The sequence below is a fragment of the Periplaneta americana genome, chromosome 16, assembly GCF_040183065.1.
Source record: "Periplaneta americana isolate PAMFEO1 chromosome 16, P.americana_PAMFEO1_priV1, whole genome shotgun sequence".
Classification (NCBI taxonomy): Eukaryota; Metazoa; Arthropoda; class Insecta; order Blattodea; family Blattidae; genus Periplaneta; species Periplaneta americana.
Window position 1 is genome coordinate 111998192 of NC_091132.1, and position 15319 is coordinate 112013510.

The following is a 15319-nucleotide window of genomic DNA, read 5'->3' on the forward strand; positions in this document are numbered from 1 at the left end:
TTCACTACATTATGTTTTGTTATTTTATTTTTGATATTAAATAGATATTGTAACTGAACTGTACCCGAAAACAAGCTTTTATTCCTTGAGGTGTCACTGTTATACAATCAGAAGAAAAATTCACCATTACAGTACTGTATTATTTTATAACATATAATTAAAGACCTGTTAAACAAGTAATTACATACAACTTGAAGTTTCTATATTGAGAAAATGAGTGCTTTTGTATAAAAAATATACATTAGTTTACACTTTAAAATACGACAAGATAATAATCCAAGAATGCAGAATGTTTTGTGTTCGAATTTGATATCGTTATGCAGCAAAGTTATTTCAGTCACGATTTATTATAAGTACTACTGTAGTTGTATAGTGAATATGACCAGGATGAAGTGGAAGGAAGAACAGGAAAGATATAAGCCACTTGTCATAACTTAATTCAATATATTTTTAGAACTACTGCTTGGGAATGTACAATTAATTAACAAGTATTCTATGCACATCTTACTATCATGGCGGAACATCTGCCTTTGGAAAAGGGCTAAGTCCCAGACAAATTATATACATAGTTATAATATAATAGATATTACAAAATGCTCCTCAGATGTCAGGTACAATCACATGGAAAGTTTGTTAATACATTATGTCAAATTACTATTTGTTTTTCACGTGTAAATGAAGATAACAGCTCTCAGTGCTGTATATTAAAATTAGGGTTACCTATAAAAGAAGAAATGCTTCGAGAGGGACACGTTAGCAGTGTAAAACATTTTTTTCTTGGAGTTGAGTGTATACTATTAAACCCCAATATTTGTCGAGTCTTGGTGTAAATTGAGCGCCATTCTGCACGCCAGTTGTCTTTGACAGTAAAAAAGAAGGACAAGAAACCGGACAGTTATGTTAAGATCGCAGTAACAAATTGAAATTTTCACAGTGAACATTAAATGTAAACCCTATCTGCAGGTATTAGATGGTGAGCTACTTTTCGCCAGTCTGTAACGTACCTTCATCCAAACAAGCTAATGCAACGAACTATCAATAAAGAAGAGTATTCTAGGAGTAACGTGGAGATGGGCGGAATGTTGAAAGATGGCGCCAACTTCAATATCTAAGATAGACGAGATTTCTATACAGAATGTAACAAAAATCTAAAAAACGTAAGAAATAAATTCCTCATGTGTAGAGAAGAAAAACAAGTTATGGCAACATGGGTTCGGAAATACATAATTTCTGAATTATTTATACGTTTATTTGCTGAAAGTGCGATACACTCTGTTGACATTTTCTTAAATTAATTGTACAAAATGTTCACCAGTTGCTTATCGTCTTATTGAGTTCTTAACACGCTAAAAATTCGTCGTATAGTGCATATTGTCTCACACGCTGCCACAATTTGCTCACGGAGATTTGCTGCATCATTCACAGCACTCGAATACACCAATGACTTTAAGTACCCCACAAAAAGAAATCCACTGGTTTTAAATCAGGTGAGCGTGGAGGCCAAGTAATTGATCCACCTCTACCTAACCAGTGATCACGATAACGGGCATTAGGTGCCTGCTTAGAAGTACTGTTTCGTCTGCGTATTAGAGATACATCATCGAAGAATGCAGGCAATGTGATGTGCAAGATATTTCTGTAGTTCCGCCCTGTTAGTTTGTTCTGAAGTAAGCGGGATCCCAACAAGTAATCGCCAAAAATGCCTGACCAGATGTCGAACGAGAACTTCTGTTAGTGGGAAGTTTGAACTGTTACATTGGGATTTGTATCTGTCCACACATGGCGCTTATGGAAATGTTGGGTTCCAGCTCTTGTGGAGTGCTCTATGGTCGTATTCACAGACGAGACTTTGGACCAAAGTTAGCTTTGGACCAAAGTTGACTTTGGAAAGTATAAAGTCACCATTTTCCTATTCACAGTCGACACTTTGACGAAAGTAAACTTCAATCGTGACTTTACTTCGAAGTCGCCGAAAATCTAGACTTTGACTTTGACTTTGACTTTCGTTCGTGGACATAAGAAAAATGACTGATATTTGGGAAATTGTTGAATTTTCCGAGAATATTGAGGACATCTAGGAGAGTATTAATGCTGCTCATGTTCCTTAGCGTATTATTATAGATTATAAATTCAAATCAAGGTACAGATTTGATAAACAGACAGTATTAAATATCCTCGTGTTTCAACTTTCATTGATGAATAATCAAAAAGGATTATCTGTTCCACCAATTTGAATAATACAATTTATTCCATGGCGATTTTACGCTATAGATAAGGTTTGATAGCTTAATAATGATTTTGACTATTTAATTCTATAAAGGATAGGTTATACAGTTGGATATGCAGTTAATTTATAATCCTGCGGTTGTCATAATACTGTTTTCTGTATATTGATTTCAGATAATTTTTAAGTAGTTTCTGCAGACATGCAGGGAATAATTATGCCAACTGACAGCAAGATAATGATGTCTCTTTCATAGTCTGTCATTGGAGGCATCTTCTTATCACCTATATCTTCAGAATAAAAGTATTTTACAGCGAAATAATTTGAGGGCTTATTGTGAAACTAATATAACTACAATCGATGGTTTATTCACAACAAAATTCTTAACAGCAATACTATTTCATATGAAGTCTACCGTCATGTTTTGTAGTTACGAATTTTTTTATATACAAGACTGTTCGAACTGAGTTACTATTTTCGTGACCAAATAGAAGAACAAATTATTATCTATTGGTGTAAAGACCTAAAAATGTCGATTTTTGTACTTACGTTAGTTTCACACTAAGGCCTCGAAAAATTATTCTTATGAAAAGTTGCAAGAACGGCTAACAATCGCTTAACATGTACCGATGTTAAATTGTTTCATTGATTTGTGACTCAAAAGATGGCTTTGATTGTGGCAATGCCTACTCTATTTCAACTATCTATTAATTTAATTCGTTTAGAAGGCAGTGATTTTTATTGCGAACATTAGAACAAGATCGTCAAATCTCGACTTACCAAAGTCAAAGTCAAAGTCTCAGAAGCACTCTCTATGAATAGGACTTTTAACAAAGTTAAACTTTACTACCAAAATCGACTTTGGGAAATCTTCATCCGAAGTCTCGTTTATGAATACAGCCCTAAGGTCATACCTGAAAGTCTGATAACTCAGAAATTAAGCACTTTCGAACCCATATTGTCATAACCTGTTTTTCTTCTCCACATTTGAGAAACCCATTTCTGAAGTGTTCTACTGTAGTTTTGTTACACTCTGTATTATCTTGGTTTGCGTCGTACTTCACACAAATGATAAGAACGTCAGCTTTGCACATCGTGGACTAGAGTTGGAATGTTCGGGAAGTTAAGTAGAATAATTCTTACTGGACAAAGACGTTGAACATATTGTGGCCGATTTTCTAGGCGTTCTACGTTTCTTTTCTAGCACATCACCATTACTCCAACAATCATTGTCATGTTACAGTTATAATATCTTTGTAACGTAATCAACATATGGTTAATCCATGACCTATGTCATGTGTATCACGAGTGTAAAACGAATAATATTTTCTGAGACTAACATTACTAGGGACCGTATTCATAAACGGGACTTTGGATGAAGACTTCCCAAAGTCGACTTTCGTAGTAAAGTTTAACTTTGTTAAAAGTCCTATTCATAGACAATACTTCTGAGATAAGTAAGTCGAGATCTTTCTAATGTTGGCAATAAAAATCACTGCCTTCTAAACGAATTAAATTAATAGATAGTTGAAATAGAGTAGGCATTGCCACAATCAAAGCCATCTTTTGAGTCACAAATCAATGAAACAATTGAACATCGGTACATGTTAAGCGATTGTTAACCGTTCTTGCAGCTTTACACAAGAATAATATTATTCGAGGGCTTAGTGTGAAACTAATGTAAGTACAAAAATTGAAATTTTTAGGTCTTTACACCAATCGATAATAATTTGTTCTTCTATCTGGCCACAAAAAACCGTAACTCAGTTCGAACAGTATTGTATATAACACAGTTCATAACTACAAAACATGATGGTATAGTTATCTGAAATAGTATTGCCTGTTAGGAATTTTGTTGTGAATAAAACATCGATTCTAGTCACATTAATTTCACATTAAGCCCTCAAATTATTTCATTGTAAAATAATTTTGTTGTGAAGATATGGAAGATAAGATACCACCAATGACAGACTATGAAAGAGATATATTATCCTGCTGACAGTTGGCAGAGTTATTCCCTATATATCTGCAGAAACTACTTAAAAATTATCTGAAATCAATATGCAGAAAACATTATTATAACGACCGCAAGGATTATAAATTAACTGCATTTCCAACTGTATAACCTATCATCTATAGAATTAAACAGTAAAAATCAATATTAAGCTACCAATCCTTACCTATAGTGTAAAATCGCGATGAAATAAGTTGTATTATTTATTGGTGGAACAGATAATCCTCTTTGATTATTCATCAATGAAAGTTGAAACATGACGAGGATATTTAATACTGTCTGTTTATCAAATCTGTACCTTGATTTGAATTTATAATTTATAATAATACGCTAAGGAACATGAGCGGCTTTAATAATCTCCTAGATGTCTTCAATATTCTCGGAAAATTTAATAATTTCCCAAATATCAGTCATTTTCCTTTTGTCCACGAACGAAAGTCAAAGTCAAAGTCTAGATTTTCGGCGACTTCGAAGTAAAGTCACAATTGAAGTTTACTTTCTTCAAAGTGTCGACTGTGAATAGGAAAATGGTGACTTTGTACTTTCCAAAGTCAACTTTGGTCCAAAATCTCGTCTATGAATATGACCCTAGATTTTATACGGAAGAAGTAGCCAGTGGAAATTTTGTACACTGACTTCAACTCCTGAACAGGCAGGAAAATTAACGGGGATGTAATTACATGGGTCAAAGATAATTGCCAATAAGGAAGGAGGAACTCGGATCTTCACGTCGAGATACATACGACTACAAGAGTTCAGATAGCCGGGTAATCAAAGCAGATGATTGGGTGATTATTTGAATCTTAAAACGATTTAATTTTCTAGTTGATATTATTCTTTTAGTATGAATTGTACTCGCATGACGGTATTGCATTGTTTTATGTTACCGTAAAGCGGGGTGACTTTGAACGCAGAGGTGACTTTGAACAGTAATTTAGCGCCCTTCTAAATTAAATGCTGTACCCTATTGCGAAAAAACTGAACTAATTTATTGACAACTTAAACAGTTTTTTCGCAACTGGCTACAGCATTTAATTTAGAAAGGAGATAAATTACTGTTCAAAGTCACCTCAGCGTTCAAAGGCACCCCACTTTACGGTACATATTTATGTATGTGGAATCATTATGTTGGTGAATTGAAAGCATGTTCTGTTAGACTGCCCCACTTTATCTAGTAGACTGGTTCCGATATGAATATTAGTGCATTTTATCATGACTGGAACTGTACACATTCGTCTTTATTAATGTCCAAAGCAGATATGTTTAGCGCGGGCATTTCTAGCCTTTAAAATAGGTGCAACTGTAACGTAGAATCTCAGAATGGCATGCAGGCATACGCTTAAAATATATTCTACGTCACTTTTAAAGCCTATAAATGCCTGCGCTGAGCATGCCTAGTCTAGAGAAAGGGCTTTCATTTTATGAACGTAATAAAAAGTGGTTAGATAAAAAAATTTGAATAGATATGTAGCATATAAGAAAATATGTAGTACAACTAATATAAGAGAGTTAAATAAATTAGGCAAATTTTTAATGATAGTGAAGATGAAATGGGAAGAGAAAGTTAAAATTAATAGTGTATTAAATTGATCTTGTAGTGTGTATGTGTGTGTGTGTGTTATTTAGGGTATGTAAGATTTGGCTTAGGTGAATAAAAGTGTAAAGTAAGGCAGATCTGGGGTAATATAGAATTGTAACAGTCTGTCTTACAGATACATGATGGATGAATAAATATATCATATATTGTATGAACGCAATATTTTATTCTTACATAAATTGCAATAATGTGGTCAAAAACTTCCTCACAAGTTACTGCGGAGAATTCAGAGTATTTCTGAAGTATTTCTTCTTCTCATAGGTCCAGGTAACTAATATAATATTGATATGTTTGCTTCTTATATTTTCAAGAACGCCATAAGTCTCACCTACGTAAATTTAATATTTACACAAACTTACATAGTTCTCTTATTTAACAACTGCAAATAGCAGAGCTGTTACTACTGAAATATTTGAAGACAGAAAGAGAGAAACTCTCCCCTTTTGAGAAACTGGGGAAAAAAGTCTATCCAGTCGAAAATGAATTTCTTTTCCTGATTAATTATCACTAGAAAGTAGAGACATTTACATTGTATTTTTCTTTGTAGATTTATAAGCGCCACAAGAATTAGGGGAGAGTCGGGTAGTATCGGACATCGGGTAATATCGGACAGTGAGTTTCTTTCATCTACCACACGATGATAGTACCTGATTGACATGGTTACGTTTCTGTGATGTCGCATAGAGAAACGTAAGCATGTCATTCAGGTACTACCATATGGTGGTAGATGAAAGAAAAGCACTGGCCGATACTACCCGATGTCCGATACTACCTGACTCTCCCCTAATCACGACGTATTAATTTGTATCAGTCTTTGTGACGAAAAAAAAAGCGTAACGTATGTCATATTATACGCAATGTAATTACTAGACTTCGGATTTTAGGTAAAACCCTATTTTAATTCAAGTGCATAAAAATTTACAAGTTACACGTTTCATAAAAAATCATACCTAAAATCGGTACTGTTATATAACCCAAAAGGCCACTGGCGTGGCTCAGTCGGTTAAGGCGCTTGCCTGCCGGTCTGAAGTTGCGCTCGGGGGCGCGGGTTCGATTCCCGTTTGGGCTGATTACCTGGTTGTTTTTTCCGAGGTTTTTCCCAACTGTAAGGTGAATGCCAGGTAATCTCGGCCTCATCTCGCCAAATACCATCTCGCTATCACCAATCTCATCGACGTTAAATAACCTAGAAGTTGATACAGCGTCGTTAAATAACCAACTAAAATAAAAAAAATATATAACCTAAACATGCCTATTTTGACAATAGAGCCTAATTGTGGCTATTTCACATGTTTTGCCCATGAAAGATCAACACAAACTACTTTTTTTCGAAAATTTTTATTGTAAATTCCAATTTTTTTTAGTTCGGGTTAATTTTTAAACTAGGACTGTATGTATCATAATTGGTGATCTGGTCGAAGGTTACTTTATTACTTTGTAGCATTTGGGGTGCTACGACTCACGATCAATAAGGGCCACACAACAGGTTTCTTAAAGAGAACATGCGTTCAATTGTCCCTCCTGAATGATATATATTCATCCGCTGCAATCAAATTGTGCATTCTGTCTGAAATTCTGAAGTGTGGAGTATGGTGTGTGAATTAGATTTAGATGAATATTCGCAGTACCGAAAATTATGACCACTGGATTCTATGATACATCAATGTCTGCAAGAATTTCCAAACTTGACGTCGATGGACAGACAATATATGTACTGCCAATCGTGCAGCAAACAGGAGTGAGCATTAAAATAAAGCTGTGTGGTGGTGGTGGTGGCGGTGGCGGTGGTATTCTATTATTATCTAATTAGTTTAACAATATGGTAAACTTAGATACATATTAGTTTAAACAATTAATAAGAACGTCAAATTTTTTCATATGAAATTAAATTTTAACATATATGTATAAGTATGACGATATTTTATATTTTATTAATTTTAATGTTTAACAGTGTTCACCAACACAAATAACAAAATATTATAACTTGAGTTCTATGTATACGTACATCATGTCAGATACAATTCTGGCAAATTAGTAATTCAAATGCAAATTAATTGAAATCAACATATTCTCTATAACTACAGTGTTACTATAAATTATCTTTCCGATTACAAACTTAAATAACTATCATTAGGAGACACTTAGAAACATGATATAGGTATCAATGGAAAGAGAAACTCAAATATATTTTGTTATGTTGGTCAACCTGTCGCATATTTATTAATTTAGTTGCTAGGTGACGATATAACAGAAAAATGGCTGCAAATGAAGACAGGAGGGCATTTTGTATGCTAGATTTTTACATAGCCCAGTCTGTTGTCAGCCGTGAAAAGGTATATGGCTCTTTCTTTTTTGTCGAGGCGGCAGTCACAGGTAATTCATACCTAGACATGTTACAGTTATGGCTTCTTCCACAACTGGAACAGGACATCGAAGGTCTCATTTTTCAGCAGGATGGGGCACCACCCCATTACCACTTAGATGTCAGAAACGAACTGAATACACAACTTCCAAAGAGATGGATTGGACGTGCTGGCCGTGAAGATTTAGAATGTTTGCATTGGCCTCCACGTTCCCCCGACCTCACTCTTTGTGAATGTTTTCTGTGGGGTTTTATAAAACAACAAGTGTATCAGCCACCATTACCACCTACCATTGAGGATCTTCATGTCCGCATCACAGAGGCCATTGCACTGGTGAATGGTCCAATGCTACAACGTGTATGGCAGGAAATTGACTACAGACTTGATGTGTGTCGTGTGACACAAGGAGCTCACATTGAGCACATGTGACTTACTTACGGTTGTGAACCAAATGTTTCTCTTTCTGTTTCATGTTTTCCAGTGAAAAAATTAAAAAATTGTTGGAGCTTCTGTTTCTGTTGATACCATTTTCATGTTTTCTAATTTTTGCTGATTTAAGAGTAGCACATGTGATTTAACCGAATGGATAACAAAACATATTTGAGTTTCTCTTTCCATTGATACCAATATCATGTTTCTGTCTCCTAACGATAGTTATTCAAGTTTGTAATCGGAAAGATCATTTATAGTAACACTGTATATTAAACTATTACTACATATAGCTCATGACTTCACTTCTTACTGTTACACAATATATAAATTAATATTTCATTACAAAAGTGAATACATTCTACATTGTACTTATGTCAGATATCGTTAAACAGTTATGTATCGGAAGATGCCGTACAGGCGAAAACAATTACACTTCTCTTTTAGTAACATGTTGGAGCAAATATTAATTTGCAATAAGAATGATAAGTCATATGAGTGAAAATTTTGAGCAAATATATTTGTAATTGGTAAAAATGAATAGTAAAATAGTTAGTTTACATTTATTATAAGCACTTAAATAAATTAAACAATTTATAAGTGGTTTTTCAGCAAATTTTTAACTTGATTTTTTTTAAAATGGTTTTACATTATAGACTATTTTTCGATTTTTAGAGCCTCTTTTCTGAACTTTAAAACCTATTTTTGGCACCTAAAATAAATTTTAAGCGACCTAAATATCCGAAGTCCAGCAATTACCCTAACAGTGTAGTCTTTTAGTCGATTTAGCATAACTGAATAAACTTATAAAATGTTTCGTCTTAAAATGTATTCCGTTTTCAAAAACGACTGTCGAAATTTGAAAATATTAACCTTTGTATAAAGTATGGCTTCTCAATTCTATTAAATAAAGGGCTAGGCTTACTAATATATTGGTCTCTCTAATGGACAATTCGTCACCCAATGGAAAAAAATTTCTCTTGCTTTTCTGTTGATTAATAAGAACATAAAAAAGCCAATTAAATATTTGCCAGTATGGAGGGAATGTCCTTATTGTCGAAGTGCTGCGAATGTACATAGGCCTATATGTCGAAATAAATAAGACTAGAAGAGTTCAGTGGTAGTGGTACTATCAGCAACTTGTTGTCCTCAGCTTGGCAGCAAATTCTTAATTAGGAATTATGAAATATAGGCCACATTTCCAAGTACAGAGCGTTCGCCTACGAGTGAGGCCAGGAAAGCGGCATGTACTGATACGCCGCTTTGTGCGCGCAGTTGTTGAGACACGCTCGACAATCAAGGACATCAAGGTCGACAAGTTATCAGTTGTGAGCCAGATGTTGCAGTATTTAACAGGTACAGTGCAGTTTCTTGACACAGTTGCTTTAATATTCAGCGTGTGTGTAAAATTTGTTAACAATGCAAAACGCAAAATTCACGCTTGAACAGAGAGTTTTTATGTATGATGCATATGTGAAAACAGAGTCATGTAGAGAGGTGCGTAGGCAATTTGAAGTGAAATATCCGGGTGCTCCAATTCAGGGTAGAGAAACTGTTAGACGTCTTGTTAACAAATGAAGGACAACAGGGTCGATAAATGCTACAATTCCTAAGCGAAAACAAAGAGTATTGACGGAAGAAAAAATTGATGAAACCAGTGCATCATTTACACGCTCTCCTAATAAATCTCTAAGAAGGGTTTCACAGGAAGTTTGTTTTTCAAAAACATAAGTCTTTACTGCTGCTAAACTTTTAAAATTAAAACCTAGTATAGAAAGCGGAAGCTTACGGATAGACGATTCCCGCAAGTGACACCGCAGGCAGGCCGCTTTCCTGGCCCCACCCGTAGGCGAACGCTCTGTACTTACTGATACCCCAGATTACATACAGATTGCTCTTTCCTATGTTACAATCACTTGCACTTTGAAGAGAACAACCGCCAGGATCGCCACCCGTCCGCCATAAACGAACACGAGATGGCAGTAGAGTCGCTAATCCAATTCAAATGGAAGTTATGACGTGACTCCTTATGTAACAACTAGATAGCAGCATAGTAAACCTGACAAAAGTTGTTACCGTCGAAGCCTATAACGCAGAGCAATCTCGGTATATATGATCTAGGCTGATACCCATAATTCTTTTATATTTTTCAGAAATTCAGATGAAGAGCGAGCCGTAAATTTCCCATGAACCTCTTTTTGAGAGACATAATGCAGATATTTGGCAAGAATAGAATTGTATAGTTTTCCTCTGTTACAAGCTCTGTCAGCTATACAAACCAACAACTGAAAGCACTGGACAAAATAATAAGAGTTCTAGGATCACTTTTGTAAATTAACTTCCCCTTTTCTCGATTTTTTCTTGTATTGTACAAAGACGTTTCAGAAAGAAGGATCAATTGGTATATACAGTACTTAAGTTAGGAACTGAATTTGGAGGAAAGAGCAGTCGTGGCGTCTAGAGGCCGGCAGATGTAAGGACGCAAACAGCAACCACAATTGCTATCAACCAGGAGGGTGTTGTGTTCGGGGCCCGCGACCCCCAGCCGCACTCCACCTCTGACTTGAGTACCTCGAGCAGCGAGGCGTTGTTGCGGTTCTCACACTGTGCTTCTCGCAAGTCGTCTTCTATCGCGCCGGTCTCTTGGCACCGAGGGCCATGGTCTCGCTTCTCGGACGGACACAGGTATTGTCGTTTCTTACGCTGCCATACCTCCACCCATCTACAACAACGAGGGATTTGCTTCCATTATAATAATAATTAATAGTAATAATAATAATAATAATAATAATAATAATAATAATAACAATAATAATAATGATGATTTATTTAACCTGGCAGAGTTAAGGCCATACGGCCTTCTCTAACACTCAACCAGGAGTAAAACTGCGTTACAAAAAACACAACAAATTTACAAAGTACACTACAATTTTACACACAAAACTGAATAAGATAACAATAATAAAATGTAAACAACAAGTAAGTAGAAATCAGGCATAATATATAACATACAGAAAAAAGGAAAAATCATAATAAAATGTGAACAGCAGGTCAAAATAAATGAGACATACAAAGTATAAAAAATACGACAATTTTTTTATAATAATAATAATAATAATAATAATAATAATAATAATGATAAAAAATAAGAATAGTAATAATAATAAGATAATAATAATAGTAATAATAATACTAATAATAGTAATAAAATAGTGCAGTATAAAGCATACAATGAATACAATATTTTTAGGTACACACAGTAAGGAAAATTATGATTATATATAGCTCAACTTATCACATTATAGATACACCATTATCGGAAAATATGAAAACAAAAACATAAAATAAGTTAAATATCACTAGAACATAAAAAAAATATGAATACGTGGAAACATGCAATACAACACTTGTCATAATAGTAAGTTAGTTTGGCAACTCGTCATAAGATAATTTTCTAACTTGGATTTGAAAGATTTCAATGTTCGGCAGCCATTGACTTCAGGCGGCAGAGAGTTCCAGTGACCAGAGATAGCAACAGTGAAAGATGAGGAATACAGAGATGATGTGTGCAGTGGAATTTCTAGCGTGTTATCGCGTTGTGATCGAGTATTAATATTATGATAGGGAGAGGGAGTATGAAAACGAGCGAATAAATAATACGGGGGATGAAGTGTGCATAATTCGATATAAGAGAGAAAGTGAGTGCAGATTTCTCCTCTCGTGTAACCTAAGCCATGATAACTTCTCGAAAGAAGGTGAGATATGATCATAGTATCGAACATTACAAACGAAACGGACGCACGCGTTATGAACACGCTGTAGTTTCTGAGCGGAATCAATCCTGAGATCACTGAACAAAACGTCACAATAATCGAAGTGAGGTAGAATGAGTGTCTGTACCAGCGTCTGTTTTAATGTAGATGGATAATGATACAATCTTTTTAGTGAATGGAGAATAGAGAATGCCTTCTTACATGTATATTTAATATGCGTATCCCAATTGAGATTAGATTCGAAATGCACTCTGAGATTTTTTACGATAGAGCTAAACGGGATGATTGTTTTATTCAGTTTCACAGGTGGAATATTCAGGTCGTTATCTATTTTTAAGCTAAATAACTAAATTACAATGCCTACTATAAATCCCCGGAATTGATTTCCGCAAATGCAAGCGGAATTATATTTCCATTCATAGAGACAGGACTTTGTACCTTGTCTTGTGACGGCCTTACCAAATAACTGGAAAGTGCCGCTACTTGTGGCTAATGTCGGTTAATAACCTCGAGAAAAATTCCTACAATCAATCAACCAATCAATCAATCAATCAATCAATCAATCAATCAATCAATCAATCAATCAGTCAATCAATTTAGGGCATTTCAAAACCTAAGTGGTTTTTAGCCTCATTCACGATATATCGCCATTCGTCTCTGTTCTCTGCATCTTCTTGTAGTCCTCCCACTGTACAAAGATTATCATATACTTGGTCCTGCCAACAGAGACGAGGTCTACCCCAGAGGTCTCGTACATCTTGGTGAATAGTCGAAAGCTTTTCGTAGAAGAGAGTCTTCATCACGCTGCCGAACGTGTCCAAGCCAACGTAGTCTTCGACTTTTTATTAAGGCTATTATGTCCGGATCTTTATAAATATCCTTTAGTTCCCTGTTGTTCAAAATTCTCCATGTGTTAATTTCTTGAATGGGACCAAAAATCTTCCTCAAGGTTTTGTTCTCAAAAGTAAAAATGGATTTTGTTGTTTTTTTTTTTTTTTTTTTTTAGGAGAATTGGTAGGATTATTGTTTTTATAGCATCTTAATTTTGATAATCTAGAAAGGAGTTTGGAACTAAGCAATTTATGAAGGGAGTAATAACACTTATTTGCCGTAACGAGTCTATGTTCAATTTCTTTCCCAAATAAGCCTGTTTCATTAATTATACTTCCTAGGTATTTAAATTCAGTAACTTTTTGAAACTCCCAATCATCTATTATAAGTGACCCTCTATTATTTGAGGTAGGATGATATATTCATGTATTTAGTTTTGTCAGAATTAATTTTTAACCCTGTTATTCTTGTTTCTTCTACCCTAGATCATATATACCCAGATTGCTCCGCGTTATAGGTTTTGAATTAACAACTTTTGTCAGGTTTACTATGCTGCCATCTAGCTGTTACATAAGGAGTCACGTCATAACTTCCATTTGAATTGCATTAGCGAATGTTTTGCCATCTCGTGTTCGTTTACGGCGGAAGGGTGGCGATCCTGGCAGTTGTTCTCTTCAAAGTGCAAATTATTTTAACAAAAGAACGAACAATCTATATTTGATCTGTGTTTCTACTAAGAGTCTAAAAGGTTTCTTGATATCATCTTCTGTTTGTCCTAGAAGGACAATATCATCAGCATATGCTAATAAATTAATTTTACCATTGCCCAATGAAATTCCAATATTTTCATTCCACGACTACAATAGCTTTCAAAATTAAATTTATTATTATAATCCTGTGTCATGTAGGCCTATGCAGGAGCGCGTATTTAAATTACTTACTATGGCCATTCCATAAGATACAAAGGAGCAGAGTTAGGCAGGCGCTGTGAATCGGGTTCCAGCATAGTTCAGATGGAAAGAGCACTCAGCTCGCCAAACTGAGAGTCCTGGGTTCGATTCCAGGAGCTGGAACGAATTTTTCTCCGTTATTAAAAGTAATATACTGAATCAGACCAGTAGCTCAACCTTAACAGCAATGTGGCATTCATCCTTTTCCCCCTGTACTATTAATATTAAATGTACTGTCATCGAGCAACTTGAGAAATAAATGCGCATTATCAATTTCATTTTTGTTGGCTGACTGGCCATAGATCCAAACACTTATTGTAGGATTACACTGACTCATTGTGCGCCCTCTATGTGATAATTGTTCCACTTCGACAAGTGCTTGTGTGACATTCGTGAATCTGATGCTGAAAGGCGGACCATCCTGTCTCGGCCCTGAGAACACCAGATCCCATACTCAGACGAATACCACATGAGTCCCAGGGCCCGAAGCCCTGAGCCCTTAAAGTTTAGAAAGGCATCGAAAACCCGTAGTCTACTACCCCAAGACTTCAACCCAGTATATTTTTTACTATTGCAGATAATAGATGAAATAAGGAGAGAAGGTAGAGTGTTGGTGGGATGAAAGAGGGAAGCGGTACTACTCCGAGAAGGTAGGGGGTTGGTGGGATGAAAGAGGGAAGCGGTGGTACTCCGAGAAGGTAGGGTGTTGGTGGGATGAAACAGGGAAGCGGTGGTACTCCGAGAAGGTAGGGTGTTGGTGGGATGAAAGAGGGAAGCGGTGGTACTCCGAGAAGGTAAGGTGTTGGTGGGATGAAAGAGGGAAGTGGTGGTACTCCGAGAAGGTAGGGTGTTGGTGGGGTGAAAGAGGGAAGCCGTTGTACTCCGAGAAGGTAGGGTGTTGGTGGGATGAAAGAGGGAAGCGGTGGTACTCCGAGAAGGTAGGGGGTTGGTGGGATGAAAGAGGGAAGCGGTGGTACTCCGAGAAGGTAGGGTGTTGGTGGGATGAAACAGGGAAGCGGTGGTACTCCGAGAAGGTAGGGTGTTGGTGGGATGAAAGAGGGAAGCGGTGGTACTCCGAGAAGGTAGGGTGTTGGTGGGATGAAAGAGGGAAGTGGTGGTACTCCGAGAAGGTAGGGTG

The 15319-nt window shown here is 35.9% G+C and overlaps 1 protein-coding gene across 2 annotated transcripts in view; it reads right to left on the reverse strand.

Annotated features, from left to right (window-relative positions):
* Positions 1–7740: 7740 nt before the first annotated feature.
* chp (leucine rich repeat containing G protein-coupled receptor chaoptin) overlaps positions 7741–15319 on the reverse strand; it is a 116212-nt gene continuing 108633 nt past the window's right edge. For both annotated transcript variants that reach the window (XM_069812769.1, XM_069812768.1), the window contains exon 16: positions 7741–11349. In XM_069812769.1, coding sequence (XP_069668870.1) covers positions 11085–11349 — 265 coding nt within the window. In that variant the 3' untranslated portion in view covers positions 7741–11084. The remainder of the gene's footprint in view (positions 11350–15319) is intronic.